Raw genomic sequence first — 24,740 nt, 5'->3', positions numbered from 1 at the left:
TCAGAGAATCCAACTATTAAAATAGATTTCCATGAAATCAAACCCTAAACAACTACACAATGAACAGTGCTAGCATGAAACCATGTACGTCTGAAACATTTTTTAAAAGGATGAAAACTCTGCCAGAAATGCATTCTCCACGCTCCAGCCCAAGCATTTAACAGTTCCTTCCCAGCTGTAAGGTTTTTCGAGACCACCAACAATGGGTCCTCACAAAGCCACTTTGAAGTTTCTGAGTCAGGATTTTGATTTAGGATTGAGTTTGGGCCACAAACCAACTGGAAAATACTTCCCCAAACTCTCAACCAGTTCATGGGACTTTACCACCTCCAAAATAGATTTATTTTTAATGTCAACCATAACTTTTGCAAGGTGAAGTTTGGGGCAGAGTGAATCACTGGAAAAATCATGTAAGGAATCAGGTCTATTTGGCAGATTCTGACACAGAAATCAATAGGGCTCGCTGGAGAAAGTTCACAATGAAAGAGGTCCCCAGACACCCTCATATAAAAGCCTCCTCACCTGGTGCTGATACAGAGAATCATGGGAAAACACTCCAGAGTGCTGCTTCAAGAGAAAAATATGAAAAGGCCCATTAAGCTTAATTTATTAATATTTCCACTACTGCCACCACCACCTCCAAATTAAGAAAAGCACAATTAATGGTCAAACACCCATAATAAGAAATTGCTATATGACAAAAAATAATATTAATAATCAAAGCAATGGCCTACTTATGTCAAGTAACTGGATGAAAACAAAATTCCTAGGAAACCAAAAAATTGAGAGAGTCCTTTAGAGTTTGTAATATTCTATCTTTGAGACATAAAATTTTTGGTCTAGCAGGAACCCCCAGCTTAACCCCTCCTTTACAAATGGGGAAATGGATATCCAAAGACTTGCCTAAGGTTGCCCTAATTAATGACAGTGTTGGAGCTAGAATCCATACTCCCAGAAGGAAATGAGAATAGATAGATGAATGCCAAAGCATTTATTAAGCAATCATTTTGGGAGAAGACAGCAGTCAAGAAGAAAAAGAGCCATGCCATTCTTGTTTCCTCACTTTTTCTGGCATTTGGCCCTCACAATTCTCTTGAGTTTTGTTTTTAATCTAAATTATCCCCAATTCAAGGAACAGCATCCTTCCATTTGTCTGAGCTACATAGATTCAAGGTCTTTCCCTCCAGGAAGCTCCTCTAATGAATGGGAACCATTTCCCAACTCACTGATATACCATGATACATTCCATATTATTGTAATTACCTTTAGGATCTCTGTCATTAAAGGCAAAATCCTTACAGATAGGTGACATTGAATCTTTAGAACCGATATATTTAGAAGTATTCAAGCAGACTTGATACATAGAGTTAAGCAGCAGTCTGATTTGGTTTATTTCTTGGGCCGCCATCTTTCTCTGGTGCTTCATCATGGTATTTGCGTAACTGCCTGAGCAATTATTAGATGGAAACTATGACAAGGCCTTCACCAAGCTGGAAAAGTACTAGTCTAGCAAAGTGTGGAGGGACTCATCCCTCAAGAAATGGAAAGGTAGAGCATGGAAACTAGCATACACCATTTACTAAAATACAGAGGTTTTGGTAAACCTGGGCTCGGCACTGGTGGAGGGATGACTCCAGTCTTTAGAGCTCCAGATTCTCCAAGTAACTAAAACAAGGTGCTAGGACCCAGGTGGCCTTTGAGTGGTACCCACACTTACAGTTCTAGAGATGCTGACTTCTTCATCCACCTCACCACCGCAGCCACCCAGGAAGCAAGACCTCCTTTCTCCTCAGGACCACATATCCAGGCAGAGAGCTCTCTCAAAGGACCAACGAGGAATGGGGAGAGAAAAGAGTGTGTTCTAGTCCAAGAAACAAAGTAAGTGGCTGGCTAGGAGAAGGCCTCATTCCAAAGATACTCACAAGGAGACCAAGGAGGCCTAGACACCCAGAAGTGGGCTCCAGTGTCCCCCAAGCCTCCCTGAGCTATGACTCGACTTAATCTCATGATGCTGCTCATGGCCTGGCATAGTAGACTTTGGCATTCCATTGTCAAGGTTGTCACAGATGAGAAGAGAGACCAAAAGCTTTTTAGTATTCAAGTGACTGAGCAAAAGCAGGACAATAAGGGGACAAAACTCAGGACCCCTATGGACAGCAGTTCTGAACAGGGAGACTTAGTTCCACCAAATGGGGAACTGGCTTTTTTGCAAGGAAATTTAGCAGAACTCAATGTACGCAGTGACTTAATTACCAATGAATCCTTATATTTATACAGTCCTTTAAAGTGATCCAGCATATTCCTATATATTTCCTTGTGGACCCCCCAACAACACTGTGAAGTAGGTACTAACAAGAATTATTCTGCCCTTTTATCAGAGAGGGAAACTTCAGGATCAGTGCCAAGAGGTTGAATGTTGCCCATGGTCACACAACTAATAAAGAGCAAAGCCAGGAATCCCCAAACAGAGGAGCGGTGTGGTAGAAGGGAAAAAGGCATGGGAATCATGCTAGGCCAGGCCCTGGGCAGAGTGCCAGAAAGAACGCTCGATTTGGGGGCAAATGCTCCCTGGGTGACCTGGACTGAATCCCTACCTCTTCTGACCTTGGGTGGGTTTCCCCTCTACCACCACTGGTAAAATGAGAGCTTAGACCAGATACCTTCTTCCATTTTTTTTTTCAAATATGAGCTGATGAACCTCAGATTAGGAGAGGAGCTCTGAAGCGACCCAACCCAGCCCTCACCTGGCTGTGCCACCCCTGCCCAAGATCCCACTACCTCCCCAGGCATCACCATCCTCTTTGGGGCCACAGGGATTATGTTACAAGTATAACTTTGTTCTTATAGCCAGCCTAACCTTCCCTCCACTGCTCCTAGGTCTCCCCCTTTAATTCCAGGTCTTTCAACAGCACCATTAGTATTCAGTCTCTCTCTTTCACTCTCTTTCTTGCTTTCTCTCTCTGCCTATCTCTGTCTCTGTCTCTTTGAGTCTGTCTCTCTCTCTCCCTTCCTCTCTCTCTCTCTCTCTCTCTCTCTCTCTTCCCCTATTTTTTCCTCTCTGTCCTCTCTGTCTGTAGAAATATAGACTATATAGAAATATGTGTGTCTTCTTTCTCTATTTCTGTCTCTCTATATGGGTCTGTTTCTCACTATCTCTGTCCTTTTTCTACTCCGTCTCTCTGCCTCTCTCTATCTCATCTCCCCCTCTCACTCTGTCACTGTCAGTCTGTCTGTCCTCTCTCTCCTCTTTGTCTAGTCTCTGTTTCTCTCTCTCTCACTTTTTTCTCTCTGTCTCTGTCTCTCTCTCCCCCATCTGTCTGTCTGTCACACAGACACACACACACACACACACACACACAGACACACACACACACACACACACACACAGACACACACACACACACACACCCCACACCATATTGCTTCACTAGAGTATTCTAAAGGCAAACAATCTGCCAGAAAATATTTGATCATGGGAAGAGAATTGTCTCCAGCTTCCACACTGTACATGCTAAAGATTCAAAATTAAATAAATAAAAAGGTGGCTAGGTGGCACAGTAGATAGAGCACTGGCCTTGGAGTCAGGAGTACCTGATTTCAAATCCAGTCTCAGATACTTAATAATTACCTAGCTGTGTGGCCTTGGGAAAGCCACTTAACCCCATTGCCTAGCAAAAATCTAAAAAATAAATAAATAGATGTAAAGTTTTGAGGCAAAGTGCTAAGGTCTTATTATTCAAAAATGGAATTATCCATCTACTTTAGGGGGAAAAGTTTTTTAAAGATCCTGCCTATGTTGATGTACATAATTACAAGTAAGAGATCAAAAGGGGTTCTCTGATGCAAAAGATTTGGAAGGAAAAGGCATCTTGAAAACTACGCAACTCTGGGCAAGTCACTCCATCTCTAGGAGCCTTGGTTCCCCATCTGAACAAAGAAGCTGATGACTAGATGGCCTAGAATGGAATTCTAGGTCTGAATCTATGATCCTATGGAAAGGGATCCAAAGAACCAAAGAGATCCCCTTCTCCCTGCTCTCTTCTAGGTAGACTAGAGGTACAGAATGTTGCATCTACGTCAGACAAGCTCACCGTGAAACTTTGTTTTGGAGGAATGATTTCTTTGTTACAAAGGAGAAAAAACAGGGTATGGGGCAATGAGAGTGATATTAAAAAAACCCACAAATTCTAGAAGAATCAGTTTAGGGAACTTCCCTCAAACAATGCAGAAGATAACAGCCTGTAATTTAGCCCATAAGGCCTGGCAAGTTGCCTGTGCATATAAAAGTAAATAACTATTTGCCCAGCTAGTGTTTGAAGTAGGATTTGAACTCAGATCTTGACTCCAAATCTAGACCTCTATTCACTATGTAATGCTGCTTATTGTAAAGAATAAAGTATAGAACAAAAGTAGGAAACTGTCACATCTATCCGTGGTTGGATAAAAGAAGGGGCCATAGGAAAACAAGGCAAAGAATAAAGGCTAGAAGAGATGGTACTCACACTCTTACAATTCTGGCTAGTTCAGGGGACAGTGGAAAGCACAACGAAGTTGGAGTAACAAGATCTAATTTAAACCCCAATTCTATCACTTCCTAACCTAGGTGACCTTGCAACAGTCACCCAGGGCCATTTGCAAAATGAGGTCGTTGGCCTAGAATGTTTCAGAAGTCCTCAATCTATCAATCTCTTACTTTAAAAAGGGATGAGCAGTATAAACCTTTCCCCCTTCCTGACTCTGAAAATTCATGAATTTGAAAAGAGAAAAAACTTCTATTTCTGCCAGCCCTTCCAGCTCTGATAATCCTGCCAAGTCTCAAACTGAATAGTCAATCCCATATTTCAATAAACTCAGAATTAGATTAGGAAGGGGACCCTAGTCAAAATTCATTTTACAAATAGAGAAACTGAGGTCCAGAGAAGCAAAGCCAAATAGCTACCAAGAGGAAAAGGGGTTTGAATTCAAGTTGCAGTGCTCCCAAACCAGAATTCTCCTCTATTCTATCACACTACAGCCCAGTAGAATTAATGAAAGTTTAGCTCCTTGCTGCTGCTATAGGTAATGACAACCGGAACTCATGTTGGATGAGTCTTCCCAATGGATCTTGCTTCAGAAGATAAAAGGTGATGATTCAAAGGGGATTAATGCAGTGGGTCAAATAGAAGTTGGGTTTGATGATGACATTGTACAATGAGGATGTCCAAATCAAACATACTTTGGCTAAAGTTTCCCTCCAAATGGGAAACATGGTTTGCTAGTCACGCTGTGAGATTGAAGGTAGAAGACAAAGCGGCCCATGTAGAAATGAAAAGGAAGGGGTCATTTAAGAACATAGACGGAAGACCCTTCAAACATCACCTCATCTAAGTGCCCTCTTTTCACAAATGAGAAAACAGAGTCAAAAGAGGGGGAGTGTCAGAGAAAAGATTTAAACCCAGAGGTTTCCACTCTGTTCTCGATTCTCATTCTACTGCATCATCCTGGCCACAGTCTTGCAGGCCCAAGGCAATCTGCAGCAGGACGTTTCTAACAGGACCTTGAAGGTATCCAGTTCAGCGCATCCTTGTCCTTCTTTAGCATTGGTGTGCCATTATTATAATTGTTTTTGTGAATCTGACATCACAGCAGGCATGGAGGGGAGGTACTGCCATTATTTTCATCATTAAAGGAAGAAGGGTTGGTAACTAAACATGGTCTCAAAGCCAAGAAATAACAAGGGCAAGATTCAAACCCAAATATCTCCTGACTCCAACACCAGTATTATTTTTACGACACTGGACCTTTTCCTACATTTTAAACTATGTGTTTTCCTACTTATCTTCTTTACTAATTAATATCCTCTTGTTTAGCATAAGTTCATGAGACAGCTCAGTTCTCTTGCCTTTCCAAGAGTCTCATGGACCTTTCCTCTTGAGTTATTTGTCAAACTTTTGGCCATTTCCCTTAACTCTTTTCTGAGTTCTCCCTGTCCGATTATATATTTTTGAAATTTGAAGCTCCAAATGGAACACCGAATTCTAATAAAGGCCCAAGTGATGTTGAGCAGCTGAGATAGGGCACTTATCATAGTTGGCAGCTGCAAGGGAGGCCCATAATGTCATTTTCCTACAGATGGAGCAGATTCCATCTGTGTTAATGTTTTCTTGGTAGCTTCAACTTCTTGTTTTCTTTTTTATGAGATTTAGCAACTCGCTAACATTCTAAGTTACAGATAAATTGCCAACTTGCATCAGAGAAGGGAGCTTCCATAAATGGTAAAATTACAAGTCCTGACCTTCCCAAACCACAAAAGACTATGTGCTAAATAATTGGAAAATAAGTAAGTGAATGTTCCATGGCACCCAAGGTGATCCCAAAGTTTGATCCTCAGAATTTTTGGTCTTGTTCTGTTTCTTCTTCATCAATCCATTCCATGCCACTGAACTTCAGAGGAGTGATGTGGCAGGTAGACTTGGATCGGCTGCATTTCACATCAGGAACTGCTCTAGGATCCACTACTGGAAAGAAAAGGAAAGAGATCCTCATTAACATTGCTGTTCTTAGGTCTCTCCTAGAATGATAAAGAATGAGAGATTCTAGAGAGATTCTAGCAGCTCAGTGTTGGAAGCAACCCCAGATATCACTGAACCCACCTACATCTAAATTTTTTCTAAAATCTCCCTGGAAAATGATCAGTAACCATTTCTTGAAGACCTTCAGTGACAGGGAACTCACTGCCTCTAAAAGTAGTTCATCCCTCTACAGTTAGCTCCAGTGGTCAGGGACTTCTTTCTGACATTAAAGCCATGAGGCCTCTTCATTTTGCCAACTGTTCCTAGTTGGAAGTTGGAGAGGAGAAGGCAAATGAAAAGAAAGGCTCTTCTTCCTTTCCCCAGGTAGAAGACAGTAATTATTGCAGGGGATCATGTCAAAAGCAGAAAAAACTACCAGAACTGCTGTTGGTCAAGGGGTCAAGAGCTCTAGTTCCTTAGCCACCATTCCAAGGTGGTCCCACAACCAGGATGTGTGCTCAGAAAGATGACTTGGGAAACAACCATAGAGCACTTGGAGTCCCTACAAGAAATTGCTGTTAAAAACAGAAGAGTGTCCAAAGAGTTTTCAACAAAGCTCTTTCAGGGTCTGGGCAGAAATAACAATAACAAAAATATCAACAGAACAGGACCTGAAACAGGTCATTCAACTTGGGAAAGTACATGGTTTTGCGAATCTCCTTGACAACAACAGTAGAGTACAAATCTGTGTATCATAGACCCTCATCCATTCTTTAAGGAACAATATAAGACACTCATATAATTACCCATTGGGGTGTTGGAGAAGTATTGTCTGAACAAGATTATATTTCCATCCTTTGAGGGATCCATGTTTTCAGATAATACTGTCTCTAATGAAACAAATTTCAAACCATCCACAGTCCTCTTCCTCCTGCTGTAGCTGCTGCTCTACTGTTACTGTTATTGTTACTGTTACTACTACTACTGCTACTACTACTACTACTACTGCTGCTGCTGCTGCTGCTGCTACTGCTATGACTACTAGTACAACTCCTACTGCTCCCCATTGGTTATACTTGACTCATCACAAAGCTGGCTTATCTCTTTTCCCTTTATCTCTCTGGTGGTTTTCTGAATGCCCTTGTCATGTGCTTCTTACACACTCACACCAACTATGTACATTTCCATATATATATATATATATATATATATATATATATATATATATATATATATATGCATACATACAGACCTACATATACATATCTGTTTATGACAGCTAGCTGGCTTAGTGGAAGAGTGCTGGGCCTAGAATCAGAAATACCTGAATTCAAATCTGGTCTCAGACACTTCCCTAGCTGTGTGACCCTGGATAAATCACTTAGACTCTGTTTGTTTAATTCACTGGAGAAGGAAATGACAAACAAGAAAACCTCCAAGGGGATCACAAAGGGTCAGACACAAGTGAACAACACTACCACACCCACACATGTATGTATGAATATATGCAGGTATGTTAGATGTATAATCACACACACACATACATAAATATATATATATATATATATATATATATATATACATTAATGAATCAACTCTATGAGTGATTATGGAACTCACTTAAGGTCGCTACAACATTCTAAGGCTGATACAATGTCATCCTCAAATAAGCAGGGGTGAGCAATCTCATCATCAACCAGAAATCCATCTTCCTTATTGGACATTTTCCATGAAAGTGGCAAATCCCTCTGGTGAGCACATTTTCCTGTTTTAGGTCTTGCTTGATAATAATGATCAGAGAGTGGTCAAAACCACTGTATTATATTTCAATGAGGATATATTACTTATTTCAATCTGCCATCTGGATAAGTGGTACCCTGTTTTGAAAACACTTTTATTTATTTATTTATTTTTTAATTTTCATAGCTTTTTTGCAAGGCTAATGGGGTTAAGTGGCTTGCCCAAGGCCACACAGCTAGGTAATTATTAAGTGTCTGAGGTAGGATTTGAACTCAGGTCCTCCTGACTCCAAGGCCAATGGCTCTATCCACTGTGCAACCTAGCCGCCCCTGGAAACACTTTCAAGCATCATTACACCTCACCAAATCCAATGCATTTTTACAGTCAACAAACAATCAGCACAATGTACCTCTTTGGGAATGTGTGTCCTGTACCTTTTTCAGTCGACTGTGTGGCTGGAGAGATATGGTTCACTTCAGAATGCCTTTTGTGAACACCTACCTGTTCATCTCTTATATCTTTGGCAAGGATGTAAAATTATATTATTATATAAGATACAATTCACATTATGTAGGAATAAGATTCTAAATTCTAGAAACAAGAGTAATGGGTAGGGGATGGGGCTCCCCCTTGAGCCATCACCTACTTCATTTCCTCTATTTCTCTATATTAAAGGGAGTCATTTCTAACCCAAGAGCTCATTGGTATATAGAAAGCTTTCTGAGTCCATCTTTGAAATGTTAGTCATGGAAAGGCTCTGCAGAGCAGTGAAAATACTTGGTTGCAGGCACCAGTTCCCCACTCCATATTACTGGGCCCCCTTTGGCACCATGGGGATCCTCTCCCACCTGAAATATCTCATCAGGAAAGAATCCCTTGCTGAGATCTTGCCAAGAGGCAGAAGGGATAGTGTTAGCTGACAAAAAAGGTGAAGTTTCCCAGGTCTCTTCACATGAGAGGTGGGAAGGACAAGGTGAGGGGTCACCATTTGCTTTCTGTTGCCTCCTGGTTACTGAAAAGCTTGAGAGAAAATGTAATATCATAATCCATTTCTCCATCGATTGTCTCCATGTGTCTAAGGTTTCTGGTGCAAGGAGAACAAATTCCCAGCTGTTAAATGACTTCAGGCTGGAAAGAATTCTTTTGAGAGGAGTACAGAGAAAAACGAACAACACTCTGTTGGCTGGGCTGGAGCCCAATGTGTCTGCAGGACATTCCCCAGAAATGGCCTCAGAGTTTTTGCACAGGTGGCTGGTAGCCCCATCTGTTGGAATACACTCCTTCCTCTCCTCTGCCACTTGGGAGACCTAGCTTCCTTCAATGTACAGTCATGGTGCCACGTCCTCCATACAGTAATAACAGTCAGAACTGCTATTTATAGAGCATTAGGAGACTTAACCAACACTGTCTCATTTGAGCCTCATGACAAGCCTGTAAAGTAGGGAATCTTATCCCCCCTCTTTTTACAACTGAAGAAACTGAGGCTGACTTGTCCCAGTTCATCTAGCTAGTCAGGAGCTATATTAAATAATAAGAAGCAGAATTCCAATTCAAGTTTTGCTGAACTCCACTCCTGGCACTCTCTCCACTGCACCATCTAGTTAATGAATTTTGCCTCCTAGGACACTCTAAATATGAGTACCTATAAAAGGGAAAACCCCAAGAGATGCTTTCTTTGTGATCAGGACCTAGACCCTGCAGGGACAGGAGGGTGGATCTGTGTTCAGTTCTCTGAGTTCAGCCCTAGGGCTGCAGAAGAGTTATGAGGTAAAGTCCAAACTCATACCTAGACCTTTTGATTGTCATTGTTGACCAGTCATTTCAGTTGTGTCCAACTCTTTATAAGCTTGTTTGGGTTGTCTTGACAAAGAAACTGGAGTCATATGCCATCTCCTTCTCCAAGTCATTTTTTTAAATAAGGAAACTGAGGCAAACAGGGTGAAGTGACTTGCCCAGGGTCACAGAGCTAGTTAGTATCTGAGGTCAGATTTGAACTTAGAAAGAAGAGTCTTCCACATTCTCAGCCAAGCACTCTATCCACTGTGCCACATGGATACCAAAGACATGTCAGATTAACAAATATCCAAAGTAAGACAATTTATCAATCTATTTGTTAACACAATATGCAGTTGACAGAACCAGAAACCCAAAGTAGTCAGAGAATAAGCTTTACAAAGATAACACTTTAGCACATTCATTCTTTATATCAATATGCCACCATTAGAGTAGTTCCTTAACTACATGTAACATACATGTGTGACCTTCATCTTCCTATAGAAAAGTTCTTTTCCTGACCCCCTCAATCAAGCATGTACTTTCATTTGTTTTCCCAAAACACTGCTGGTTTCTTCCTCCATTGTCATTCTCCTTCACCAAAATGCTCCTCCACAGATGCCCTCTTCAAAGCCCCAGACCCCATGGCATAATAGTAAGCCTGCTATGCTGGTGGGTCATGAGCCTAGGCAGGCTTCTCACAAGGGCCTGCTGGGGAATGTCATCATCTATCATATCTATCATCTGCAGACCTGCCCAGCAAAGTATGAAGAAACCTCACCGGGGTGATCATGAGGTGATTCCTTAATTTGTGGCTACACCACTTCATGAAGTCCCTCTCTTAAAGCATGGAGGGATTTTGATCTTTGTGAGCAGAAGGAGTCGTCTCCCTAATGAAACCACAGGTCCATGAAGTACAAACATACCAAGAGGTTTGCTAATCCATCCAGTATCTCCCTCAGGATCTCTTGGGATCAATAGCATGTGGACAAGAAGACATTGAGCCAAGAGTTCAGGGTTCAGTTTATGGCCAGGGCAAGAAATAATGCTAACTCGTCTACCTGGAAACCAAACTCTTTACTTGGGATTCATCAGTTCTATGTTCTAACCCCAAAAGTCTTCCACCTAAGTGTACTAAATACACACACACACACACACACACACACACACACACACACACAAACACACACACACACACACACACACACAAACAGACATCAACCAAACTAAAACAGACCGAGAGGAAGAGGTCATTAGACAAATTAAATCCAGTAAAAAAAAAAAGTCAGGGAGTTTAAATCCAGTTTCATGCTAGGCCATTTATTATCACTTGTGAAGTTTATGATTGATAGCATAATGTATGGATAAAACTAATGGGTTGGTGCCTTAGAATACCTCAAGATAATGGTTCTAAGCAGTTGGAAGGGTTGATGAGGAAGCCCAGAGAGAGAAAAGGGGGGTAGGAAGTAGCTCTAGTCAGAGAACTTCAAACTTACCGGTAAGAGACTGGCAACGCTTTGACTTCATTTGGTAACCATGATGAGCTAAGAATTCTGTAGCTTTCTAGAAAGAACAAAGAACACAAATGATTCTTCTCCTAAAGGCGACACACACAAACCAATGATTCTGCTTCTATTGCATTCATAGGTCCCTCTATGTTTTTCATTTTTTTGGTCAAAGTTATCTTAGAAAGTATGAGACCCCAAGATGTTACTTCTCAAAAGACCTCAAAGAAAAGCATTACATCAGGGTCCAGGATCAAGAGTATGAAAATCTGTTACTTATTCTTTGAAAGTAATTTTTTTTTAGGTTTTTGTAAGGCTAATGGGGTTAAGTGGCTTGCCCAACACCACACAGATAGGTAATTATTAAGTGTCTGAGACCGGATTTGAACCCAGGTACTCCTGACTCCAAGAACGGTGCTTTATCCACTACGCCACCTAGCCGCCCCTGAAAGTAACTTTGAGATCCATGAATATAACTGAACAACAGTGGTCTAGTGAGATTATGCAAGAGCTAGTGAGAAGAGACCATCAACCAAAGAAGAGCTTGACTACATTAAAGATATCTGTTTGAGTGGAAGGCAGGGCATAAATTGAGGAAATCTATCCCTTTGGGGTTGTTTGGGGTGGTAGAAAAGGCTCAACTTCATCCTTTAATTATATTTTCTTAGCAAATTATTATATAAGGAAAAAGCTGTTGCACAGAACTCTATGGGACATTTCATAAGCACCACCTATACAGGTCAATGATTGTCATCATTATATAATTTTTCTGTATCATTCTCCATTTTGCACACAAATGAAGTCAATATACCGGTGAGCCTTTATTAAGAGCCTCTTATTTTCCAAGCATTGTGATAAATGCTGTTGATACAAAGAAAAGCAAATAATAACTCTCTTACTCTCTTTTCCAGGTTACCTTGAGTAGGAGAACTGCCTCACTGGGTCCCTCTGTGGGTTCTATCTTTCGAAAATTTAGTTAGAGTCTTTAGTTTATAAGTTTTATGAGAGAGCTCCTAAGAGAGGATCCTCTCTTGTTGCCATCTTGGCTCCGCCCACCCACTCTCTTACTCTCAAGGAGCTAACAGTCTAATAGGGGATGCAACTTGCAAACAACATTCAGACAATATATCGACCGGATGGATGAGAGTTCACCTGGGATCGAAGGTACCAGCATTAAAGAAAATCAGGAAAGGCTTCCTGAACATAGGATTTTAATTGAGAGTTGGAAAAAAAGACAGGAAGCAGAGTCAAGTAAGGAAAGAATTCAAAGCCTGGGTGAGAACTAATAAAAAGACCCCCAAAAAGGTGATAGAGTATTTTTGAGGAGCAACAGCCTGGAGGCCAGATTCACTAAATCTCAGAATTTGTGGAGGAGAGTAAGGTATAAGAAGACTGGAAAGACAGATGGGGACTAAGCTAGGAAGAGCTTTTAAAAGTCAAACAGGATTTTAGATTTGACCTTGGATATAATAGGGAGTCATTGGAGTTGATTGAATGGGGTAGGGGGAAAGGGGAAAAAGGGACATGGTCAGATCTGCATTTTATTAACATCATTGAAACAGGGACAGGAGGGTAGAGAGACTCAAAGCAGGGAAATTAAACAGCCAGCTATTGTAGTAGTCCAGTTGGGAGGCAATGACAGCCTTTGCCAAGGTATTGGCAGTGTCAGAAGAGAGAAAGGGGTATGTAGGAGAGAAGTTATAGAAAGGAAGGTGGGGGGAGCCAGAAGGGTGTGATAGATTGACAAATTGAGGATAAACCTAGGTGACAGAAGAATTGTGGAGACATCAACAGCAACAAGGACATTAGGAAGAGGAGAGGATCTGAAATGAGAAATAATGAATTCCATTATGTATATGTTGACTTTAAGATATCTACAGGATATCTAGTTCAATATGTACAATATGCAGTTTGCAATGGGAGACTAAAGATCAGAAAGGGAGTTAGGGGGTAGATAAATAGATTTGAAAATCATCTACAAAAAGTTAATAATTGAATACATAGAGGTTGATAACATCAAGTGGGGATGATGTAAAAGAAGAGATGACCCATATTGAGCCTTGGGGGATATTCACTGTTAATGGGAAGAGCCAGAAAAGACAATGAGGAGCAGGCAAGGATCCAGAGGAGATCAGTATCACAAAACCTCAATCAAACTTATTATCTAGGAGAAGAGGGTGAGTAATAGTGTCCAAAGCAACAGAGAGCTCAAGGAGGAAGAAGACTGAGAAAAGACTATTAGAGGTTGTCACTTTGTGAGCAGAAACTTTGGAGGAAGGAGTTTCAGTGAAATGATGAGGCTGGGAACCAGAATTCAGAAGGCTTAAAAGAGAATGACAAGAGAGGAAGTGGAGGTAATGATTAAAGCCAGTTTTTCAGGGAGTTTACTGAGGAAAGGGAGGAGAAATAGAGGACGATAACGAGCAGAAGTGGATGGTTCAAATGAGACATTTTTGAGGGAATGCACAAGTACTAAAAATCCTATTTTACAGATGAGAGAACATGATGCCAATGTGGGGAAATGACTAGCTAATGGAAACATGGACATTGTTAGTGAGAATTTAAACCTTTTCCCTCTCAAATCACTGAAACACTCGTGCCAAGAAAAACCCTATAGAAGAAGCCCCTCTTCTCTCAATTCCTGCTAAAATTCCATAATCAGCATCCCATGATTTTTCTAATCAGAAGGCATAAAGCCAGAATTCAATGCTCTGAGATTCCTATATCTAACAATTTGAGAAATTTGAGAAAGATGAATCAGAGGCATATTATGAGTTAATGAATTCAATTCGATTCAGCAGGCTTTTACTAAATGTTTATTGTGTGTGATGCACTTTTTGAGTTCCAGAGATACAAGAATAAAGCTGGCCCATCCCTCAATGAGATGATATTCCATTAATTCTATCCATTTAAACATCATCAATACTGTATGCATTCGCCAAGAAGAAAGCTTCTGCAACTGGATCCACCCAACTCATCAGAAACAACTCTTCCACATGGACCTAGAATATGGTCAAGGGACATCACAGCAAGCATAGATTTTCTTCTCATGGTCTGAAGGTAGAAAAAGAAACAATGCCAGAAAACCTATCTAGAGAAATCAATGAATAGATCTGGGACAGCAACAATATCAACCCAAACCAAAGTCCTTATCATTTTGGCCAGCACCTCAACACAGAATATGACCCTACCATTCTGCTTGCAAAAAATATGGGTCTCATAAAGAAGATACTGGATCTAAGCAATATTTCTGTGATTCCCTTACACTCTCATAAAAAAAAATTGTGCCACACAATTGAAGAAAGAAACAAAATGAGAACATTTCATCTTCAAAGAAGGCCATTTCTCATGAGTAAAGGGAGGGGAAAGGTCAAAAAATGAAATGTAGTTGAGCATCTTTTCTTGACCCACAAAGAATTTCATGAAATTCAATCAAGGAACAAAGAATTCCCATAATGGGTAGGTACTTTACCCCCATTCACGTGGAATAAAGCCATAACCCAAAAATAAACAAGAGCTCATAGTGTTCTCAATGATGTTTGCCGGATCATCAACTAAAGTGACCACGTGATACTATTTGATCAAGTCCCATCATGGCAATAACCCGCAATGACCCTCCCCTGGTCATCTGAAGAATCTACCCTTGCTAGAACATCTAAATGGTACAATGATGATGCTATTGTGGATGATCAGGATATGTTTAATCAATTTAAAAAATCCCCAGAGAGATTTCTAGAGTATCACAGATTCTCCAAGTTAGAAGGGATGTCAGAGACCATTTGGTATAATTCCTTCCTGAATAACAGAGGGACTCTTATTCATAAAACTCTACAGTACTTGGTCATCTTGTTATTGAGAACCCCAAGGGAGCAGGAGCCTATTCCCCTTTAGTACAGCCCATTCCACAGACAGAAAGTTTTACCAAACCTAAAATTGCCTCCTTGCACCTTCTCCTCACTGACCTTATGTCTACCCTCAGTGACCAAGGAAATAAGGCTAATCCTCTTTCATATGAAAGCCCTTCAAATATTTGAAATGGAACTTTCCCTTGGCTGTTTCAGCTTGGCAGGGGTCTCCAGGCTGATTTTGTGCTAGGCTAATAGCTTTTTCCAGAAATCATTTAGCAAGACTGTTTGTTGGAAAAGCCAAACAAATGTTTTCAGAGTAGGACAACAACAGGGTACCCTTGCCCCTTAAGAATGACATCTCCAGTTTAGATGTCTCTTAGTGAAGATCCCCTGCTCCTGTACTCCATCCCTGAACATAGCTTTCTGGGAAAATGGCACCAGCTCCACCTGGCCTCAGCTCCTGGTTCCCCACAATCTTGATTTAAGATACTCAGAGAGCACCTAATTCTTCTGTGTAATTCTATTAGTGCCTAACAAGTGGTAATACTGACCTTCTTGTAGCCTCAACATGTTTTTCTAAAGGTTAGGAAGACCAAAAAGTACTCAATTCCATTCCATTCAAATCAATAAGCACCTTTGCATTTATTACTGTGAGAAAAGTATCTGATGGAGTAGAGCAGAGCAGTGAGATTCATTTTGATCCTGGTCTATGCTCTATAGAGCCTCTTCTCCATTTCAATACTCTGAGTCCCAACATGTGGGGGGGGGCAGTACCACCAAAGGCAAGGAGAACATGAGCTACATTTGTTGGAGTAGAGTACCTAGGACTACGGCAGCAATAGGGCCCCTGATCAGACCAAGGCTCAGATACCACGATCAGTTTAGGGCACTACATTTTTGGGAGCATGTGGACAAAATGGAGCATTTCAGAGAAGGGTACCAGGAAAGTGAGAGGACTCTCCTACATTAGGAATGGTAGAATGATCTGGGGATGTTTAGCATGGAGAAGACTGAGGAGGGGCATGACAGCTGCTGTCAAGCTTCTGAACAGCTGGCATAAAAGAGAGGGATTACCCTGGTTCTGCCCAACCTCTGATTGCAGACCCATGAGCAGTAGGATAAGCTACAAAGAGCCATATTTAGATTGGCTACAAGAAAGAACTTCCTAACAAGGAAAGTCATCCAATGATGTCTCTGGCCTAGTGGTTCTGTCTTATTTACAGTTTGCATGTAAAAGACTGGAAGACCATGTGATGGAGATATTACTGAAAAAGGCAGAGTGGACTAGGGGACAGGGGTGCTGGACCTGTGGCAAGGGAGGCTTGAGTTCAAATGTAGTTCTGTCCCAAGCTGGGAAATCACAGTACAAAAGAGGAGAAGACTAACTAGAGTGGTTATTGGATAAGACCATGTGAAAAGCAAATGAGAGACATTCAGTTATGGATAGACAGTATTTACAAACCTTAATGCGTACAATGTAAAGGCTGTGGTTTCTATTAGAGGGTATTCTCAGTCTAGTATATATTGACCTCAGAGGTCCCATCCACCCTTGGGATTCTGTGAAGTCCATGAAGCACTGAGGATCTTGGCTTCTTCACTCAGAAAATGCAAGAAGAGGATCACCAAGGTCCCTGTGGTGGCCACTTGCCAGTTACTTATGCCAGTTACTAAGTCTATGGTGTAAATTCAGTGTTGTCATTTGTCCTTCATTCTTGAAAAAAGACCATGATATCAGGGAGGTGATGCCATGACAAGCACTTGAATTGAATTTGAGGGGCAGGGAAAGGCTATGATAAGTCACCAACCTCACTTTCTCCTCTGGAGCTATCTAGGTCCAATGGCCAGACATGACTCAGGACCACTGGAGATGGCCCTGGATAGGAGGCAATCAGGGATAAGTGATTTGCCCAGGGTTACACAGCTAGTAAGAGTCAAGTGTCTGGAGTCCAGCTATTGGGATAAAAACTCCCTCTTTGATAAAAACTGTTGGGAAAATCGGAAGTTAGTATGGAAGAAACTTAGATTAGACCTCACACCCTTTACCAAGATAAGATTCAAATGGATACAGGATTTAGATAAGCAAATTAGAAGATCAAGGACTAGTTACTTGTCAGATCTATGGAAAGGGAAGCAGTTTGTGACTAAGGAAGAGTTGGAGAACATCACCAAAAACAAACTAGATGATTTTGATCCATTAAATTAAAAAGCTTTTGCACAAGTAATGTTACAGAACGGAGAGAGTGAGGAGGCTGCGTGTGGCTCGCACTCTCAGTCACTGCAGTACATTGAGCTCCATAGAGACAGTGCCGGGGCAAGCGAGAGCCGGACGGGCACTGGGCTACTCTGTGCGGTGCTGAGGGAAAGTAATCCAAAATGGGCAAAGGTGATCCTAAGAAGCTGAGAGGGAAAATGTCTTTGTATGCCTTTTTTGTGCAAACCTGCCGAGAGGAGCACAAGAAGAAGCACCCAGATGCTTCTGTGAACTTCTCAGAATTTTCTAAAAAAATGCTCAGAAAGGTGGAAGACGATGTCTGCTAAAGAGAAAGGAAAATTTGAGGACATGGCAAAAGTGGATAAGGTTCGTTATGAAAGAGAAATGAAAACCTACATACCACCTAAAGAAGAAACAAAAAAGAAGTTCAAGGATCCCAATGCATCCAAGAGGCCTCCTTCGGCATTTTTCTTATTCTGTTCTGAGTATCGTCCAAAAATCAAAGGGGAGCATCCTGGTCTTTCCATTGGAGATGTGGCAAAAAATTGGGAGAAATGTGGAATAATACTGCTGCAGATGACAAGCAACCTTATGAAAAGAAGGCAGCTAAGCTGAAGGAAAAATACGAAAAGGATATTGCTGCATACCGAGCTAAAGGAAAACCTGATGTGGGTAAAAAGGGAGGAGTTGTCAAGGCTGAGAAGAGCAAGAAAAAGAAGGAAGAGGAGGAAGATGAAGATGAAGAAGATGAGGAGGAGGAGGAAGAAGATGATGACGATGAATAAGTTGGTTCTAGAGCAGTTTTTTTCTTGTCTATAAAGCATTTAACCCCCCTGTACACAACTCACTCCTTTTAAAGAAAAAAAAATGAAATGTAAAAAAAAAAGCTTTTGCACAGACAAAATCACTGTAACCAAGATCAAAAGAAATGTAGTAAATTGGGAAACAATCTTTACAACTAGTATTTCTGACAAAGGACTCATTTCTAAAATATACAGAGAACTGAGTCAAATTTAAAAAAAAGAGCCACTCCCCAATTGACAAATGGTCAAAGGATATGCCAAGGCAATTTACAGATGAGGAGATCAAAGCAATCCATAGTCATAGGAAAAATTGCTCTAAATCATTACTTATTAGAGAAATGCAAATTAAAACTTCTCTGAGGTAATACCTCACACCTCTCAGACTGGCCAATATGACCAGAAAGGACAATGATCAATGTTGGAAGGGATGTGGGAAATCTGGGACAGTACTACATTGTTGGTGAAGCTGTGAACTCATCTAACCTCTCTCTGGAGAGAAATTTGGAACTAGGCCCAAAGGGCAGCAAAAATGTGCATCCCCTTTGATCCAGCAATGCTACTACTGAGTCTATACCTTGAAGAGATGATGAAAAAGGGTAAAAACATCACTTGTACAAAAATATTCATAGCAGCCCTGTCTGTGGTGGCAAATCAAGTAAATGGTCTATGCTTTATAGAACCTCTTCTGGATTTCAATACTCTGAGTCCCAACATGTGGGGGGGGGGGGCAGTACCACCAAAGGCAAGGAGAACATGAGCTACATTTGTTGAAGTAGAGTACCTAGGACTAGGGCAGCAATAGGGCCCCTGATCAGACCAAGGCTCAGATACCACGATCAGTTTAGGGCACTACATTTTTGGGAGCATGTGGACAAAATGGAGCAGGCTCCTTGTAGCCATGGGCTGGACTAGAAGGCTTTCAAACTGTGATTCTGTGAGTGATTCACATGAGTGGACCAAGTCTAGTAAAACTCTACCAATGTTATTTTCAACAAGTCATCCATTTATTTAACACATATAAATATCCACATATATGTGTATAGACATATACCTAAATATATGTATATAGTATAAAAACACATAGTCAGAAGTCATCAATCTAGATGATGCAAAGAATACAGATTAAAAATTACCTGTGGGGGGGGCACCCCAAATGGTGCAGTGGATAGAGCACCAGCCCTGGAACTCAGGAGAACACAAGTTCAAATCTGGCCTCAGACACTTAATAATTACCTAGCTGTGTGGCCTTGGGCAAGTCACTTCATCCCCCATTGCCTTACAAAAATCAAATAATAATAATAATAAAATTCTTAAATTTTTAAAAAACAACCTAGACCCTGCCCTCACATGTTTCCCAATTCAGTAGGTGAGATAATGAGACAGGAACACAAATGACTACAACATAAGGCAAAGCATGACTATAATTGTCTGGTGCTCTGGTCACTCAGAGACACAATTCAACTTGGATATATGCAGAATGGGCCTTCCCAGCATCATACATGTATGTACACACACACCCAAATAAAATTACCATCAATGTACCACTACCAGCATATATGAATATTGTGGATGAAGCCCTTATCTCCCTGATAGCATGCCTGCCACAGCCAAATTGTCCTGAACGGGCTCAACAAATGGTTTACAGTCCACACAAGTTCACTGCAACACCATTTCTCATATAGCATGTGGTTCCATATCAGGATACCCAATCTAGCCAGAGCCAGGTGTCCATGCCTCAGGCTAATCTGCAGTCAGTAACTTTAGAGTGCCTTTCAACAAAGAACATTAAGATTGAACATAATTAGCATTCCCTTCGTCAGTCGCCCCAACAGCTGCCACAGTGCGTCATTTCTATTCACTCTTTGGTATGTAACACACAAAACTACCCAAGCAAGGGAACCAAAAATCACTGCTCCATTTCTAAATCATGCCAAAGGCAAGAATGGGGCCTCTTCCATAGGCTGAAGGAGTCCTGGGAACAAATGGGAGTTAATAATATAGCAGTACCTACTGAATCTGATTAAAATGGGGGGAGGGGGTTGCAGTGGAGCAAAGGAGAATGAAGGCAATAGATATGGAATATTAGAAAACCAAGAATTTCCCAGTACAATATACATATACATATAAATAATAAAGAATTGGGAGAAGTAATTATAAATATTGGTTAAATTGGCAGACCTGAAGTCGCTAACAGTGGAGAGGGACACTGAAATTGGACAGAGGACTTGGCTTCAAATTCAGGCTCTGGCACATATCACCTGGATAAATCTCTTAACATTTCTGGGCTTCGATTTTTTACCTTAGTAAAATGAGGATGCTGTATTTAATGATCTCTAGAGTCTGTCCCAATTTTAAAGTAAGTCATTAAGTTGAGTAATAAGCACTGATCAAATGCCTACTATGTGCCAGAAACCTTGCTAAAGGTCACATACAGAGAAAGGCAAAAGCAGTTCTTGCGATCAAGGAGCATAAATTCTAATGGGGGGAGACAATATGGAAATATCTAGGTATATACAAGATATAGACGGAGTTCTTGAAAGATAATCTCAGAGATAAGCTATCAGCAGCTGAGGGTTCTGGGGGAAAAAATCTCTTAAAGAAGGCAGAATTTGGGCTGAGTTTTGAAGGAAGGAAGGAAAACCAGGAAATGGAGGTGAAGACAGTAAGTATCCCAGGTAAGAGGGCCAGCCAAAGGTATGGAGAAAGGAAATGGAATGCTGTATTACAAACAATAGCAGGTTGACCCATGAAATTAGATAAAAGAGTAAGGTATATGACTGGAAAGCTAAGAAAGGAACAATTTAGGAGGAGCCTTAAATGCCAGATGACTGTGAATTAGGGAGTCACTGGGATTTACTAACTGGGGCAAGAGAGAGGACATTTTCATCTTGGCATCAGCATAAATGATAACTAGAGTGAGGAGGCAGGGAGACCAAAGCCTATTACATCAGGAAAGGCAAGATGGGAGAAGAGCCTGCACCAGGGTGATGGACTCACATTCATCATGTCCATCACCACTTGCTTGGAGAGGAGATAGAAACAAGGGAAGGTTAAAACATAAAAGAAAAATCCATATTGGTCAACAGAATAAATATGTGAGGTGCCTGGGAGCCTCAAGGAGTCAAGGATGGTATTTGGTTGTATAGTGGTGGTGGTGGTGATATAGTGGTACCCTCAATGGTAATAGGGAATGTAGAAGATGGGAAGCATTGACAGAAGAAGATAATGAGTTAACTTTTGAACATGTTGAGATTAAGATGCATATAGGGTATTCAGTTGAAGAGACTGAAAAGCCAGTTGATGGTGCAGGACTGGAGGTCAGGAGAGAGGTTAGGGCTGGAGAAATAGATCTGAGAATCATTAGCATAGAGATGATAATTGAAGTCCTGGGAGTTGATGAGAGCCCGATGTGGGGCTGTAGCTCTGGAGAGAGAGACTAGCAAAACAAAATGGTGTGATGAATAGAATGATGGATTAGGAATCAGTAGAGATTTTCTACTTCTTACATTCACTGTGGTCTAGTGACTATAGATAAGTCCCTAACCTCCCTAAGTCTCAATTTACTCAGTTGTAAAAATGGTGATGATAATAGGTGTTGCCCATTGCTTGTGAGGAGCAAATGTGATAATGGATGTAAAGCATTTGGTAAATATTAAGAGTACACTTTCTTGTTACTGAGTATACTGTATAGACTACCACAGGTATATATCCCCAAGGCATCTAGGAAGATGACTGAAATAAGGTTCAGCCATGAATTTGAGGTGAATGAGATAAGATCATCTGTGCTACCAAGACCCAAAATAAATGGAGAGGTGTATGTGTAGAATTCTATAGCTTTCCTATGCTAAGAAATATACAAAATAGTAAGAAATAAAATCACTATATTAATTTCATTAGACTTGGAATTTTAAATATTTTCTTTAATAACAATGAATTTATCAATTAATGTTTCAAGAAACTAAGAAATAGAAAGAAATTTTTAATGGACAAGACACTTCTCATCACTTCATCTATCCTATTTCCCTCCCTTGAACTACTCCGTGCCAACCAGTCATAAGTCTGTGTCTTCTTATAGGAAGGAAGATTACAAGAGAATGAAAACAGGAATGATCAGTTGTATATGGGAATAACTCTGGTGATGTTTGCAGAGAACAGTGGATTGGGGATTGTCAATATGAATAGAAGATGCCAGCATGCTTCCCTACTCCCCCTACACATGTATGTCTCCAACTCCTCAAAAACTTCTCACTTGTTGGACCCATCCCAATCATCCATTCTCTCCCTCTCTCCCTATATTCAGCCAACCAACCAAACGGACAGCCATCCCTCCTTTCCTACATCTATCCACTCATCCATCCTCTCTAGCCTCTTCCCTCTTTCACCATAAGACTCCTTGAGAATGCCATCAGTTCTTTCATTTCTTTTCCTCTCACTCTTTCCTTAACTCTCTGCATTCTGGCTTCGCACTTCATCATTCAACCAAAACTAATTTTTCTAAAATTACTGATGGACTCTTAATGGTCAGATCTGAAGGATGACTGACCTTTTCTCTTAACCTCTCTACAACCTTTGACATTGTTGATCTCCCTCTTCTCCTGGACATTCTCTCTTCTCTAGATTTTCCTGACACTGATCTCACCTTGTTCCCTTCCTACCTGTCTGACTACTCATTGTCAGTCTCCTTTCCTAGATCTTCCTCCATGTTACATACACTAGCCTTATTTGTCCCCTGGGGGTCTCTCCTGAACACTCCTCTACATCTATGTTAACTCACTTGGTGAACCTGTCAGTGGACACATTCTACTGTGCATCCAATGATCATCTCTATGCAGACTTGCAGCTCTCCATAGTCAGTCTTGGGTTCTCTGCCACTCTCTGCCAGTCATCCCAAATTGACAGACATTTCAAGCTCAGAATGAACAAAACAGGTCTCGGTGTCTTTGTCCTCAAACTGCCGTCATCCAAATGTCTCTATTGCAGTGGAGGGCATCGTGCCCCTAGTCACCTTGATTCCTTCCTCTTAACCCCTATAACCAGCCTGCTGCCAAATCCTGGACCTTTATAACATCTCTTGAATATACCCCCCTCTCTCCTCTGACACTTCCATGCCCTGGTACAGGCCCTCACCACCTCATGACCAGATTATTGTCATATTTTGCCAAGGAGTCCGCCTACCTTGGTTTTCTTCCCGCCAATCCATCCTTGACTCAGCTGTCAAACGGGTCTTTCTAGAGTGTGGGTTTGAAGATGTCACCTCTCTACTGAAAGTATGAGTGGCTCCTTACTACTTCAAGAATCAACAATAAAATCCTCCCTTCGGTTTTTAAAGTCCTACATGACCTGCCCCCTTCCTATCTTTCCCATTTTCTTAAGCTTCACTCCCCTCTGTGCTCTCTCCCAATCAACTCAACTGGTCTCCTGCACAGACTCTATTTCTTAACTCTACAGCTGTGCCCTGGTCTGGAATGCTCTCCATCCTCATCTCTGCCTCCCAGCTCCCTTGGCTTCCTTCAACTTCCAGCTCAAATAGTCCCGTCTTTCCTGATCCCCCTTAATGCCAGTGCCTCCCCTCTGCTTATTATTGCCGATTTATCCTGTCGACACGATTAGATGGTGAGCTTCTGGAAAACAGGGATTGGTTTTGCTTTTCTTTGTATGTCCAGGGCTTAAACTGGTGCCTAACAGATAATAACTTGCTTGTTAACTCTATTTGGAAGGGGAACTTGGGGACTTGGAATGTTTATTGAGGGGCATGGGGAGGAAGGCAGAGGGAAAGAGAGAAAAGTGACCAGAGCAGATTTATTTTTGATATAAGTACAAATAAGCTTCACTAAAATGGGATTTTAAAGGAAATCCCAGAACCAGAATAGAAAGAAGTTTGAAGAGTTTCCTAGTTCACCTTCCTGTCTGTGGAAGAAGACTAGGTAAAACTTGAATAAAAACAAGGGAAGTCCCAAAGGGCAATGTGCTGCTTTGGGAAGTGATGGGCTGGCTTCCCCTCCATGGAAGGTCTCAGAGGTTGGTCAGGTACTTTTTGTATCCCCCACAGCAGCCATCATGGCCTCCTGGATATGGAGGGCACTTAAGAAATGTGTTGATTGAATGGATGACTGGATGAGAGACTGAGGGGAAAAGAAAAGAAAACCAACTGTTCTAATACCTTCCATATTGGATCTATTAACTGCACAGTGTCTTTATTAAAGTCACAGCAGGGTTTTTACCCCACAAGCATTTTTTCTTAAAAAGATTGCTAGTTTTCCTTAAAATTAACTCTCCTAAGCTAATTAAAATGGTGATAATTCCTAATTTTTTTTTTCTTTGTGAACACGTCACTAAGGCAGTTCCACTTTAATATGATTTAGAAGTTC

General features: G+C 41.2%; 1 protein-coding gene and 1 pseudogene across 8 annotated transcripts in view; one reads left to right on the top strand and one right to left on the bottom strand.

Moving 5' to 3' along the window:
- Window positions 1–26: 26 nt before the first annotated feature.
- LOC141500160 (sodium/hydrogen exchanger 2-like) overlaps window positions 27–24,740 on the bottom strand; it is a 105,738-nt gene continuing 81,024 nt past the window's right edge. For 3 of the 8 annotated variants that reach the window (XR_012471848.1, XR_012471851.1, XR_012471850.1), the window contains one exon: window positions 11,501–11,567. Coding sequence is in view for 2 of the 8 variants with exons in the window: in XM_074203113.1 (XP_074059214.1) it covers window positions 6,367–6,497; window positions 11,501–11,567 (198 nt within the window). In the remaining 6 variants the exon portion in view is untranslated. Of the gene's footprint in view, window positions 6,498–11,500; window positions 11,568–17,858; window positions 24,495–24,740 lie in introns of those variants that run through there. The other 5 variants (XM_074203113.1, XM_074203114.1, XR_012471846.1 and 2 more) reach the window with 4 other exon arrangements.
- Window positions 17,633–18,441, top strand: LOC141500163 (high mobility group protein B1 pseudogene; annotated as a pseudogene).

The sequence above is a fragment of the Macrotis lagotis genome, chromosome X, assembly GCF_037893015.1.
Source record: "Macrotis lagotis isolate mMagLag1 chromosome X, bilby.v1.9.chrom.fasta, whole genome shotgun sequence".
Lineage (NCBI taxonomy): Eukaryota > Metazoa > Chordata > Mammalia > Peramelemorphia > Peramelidae > Macrotis > Macrotis lagotis.
This window is presented reverse-complemented; position numbering and strand designations above follow the sequence as displayed.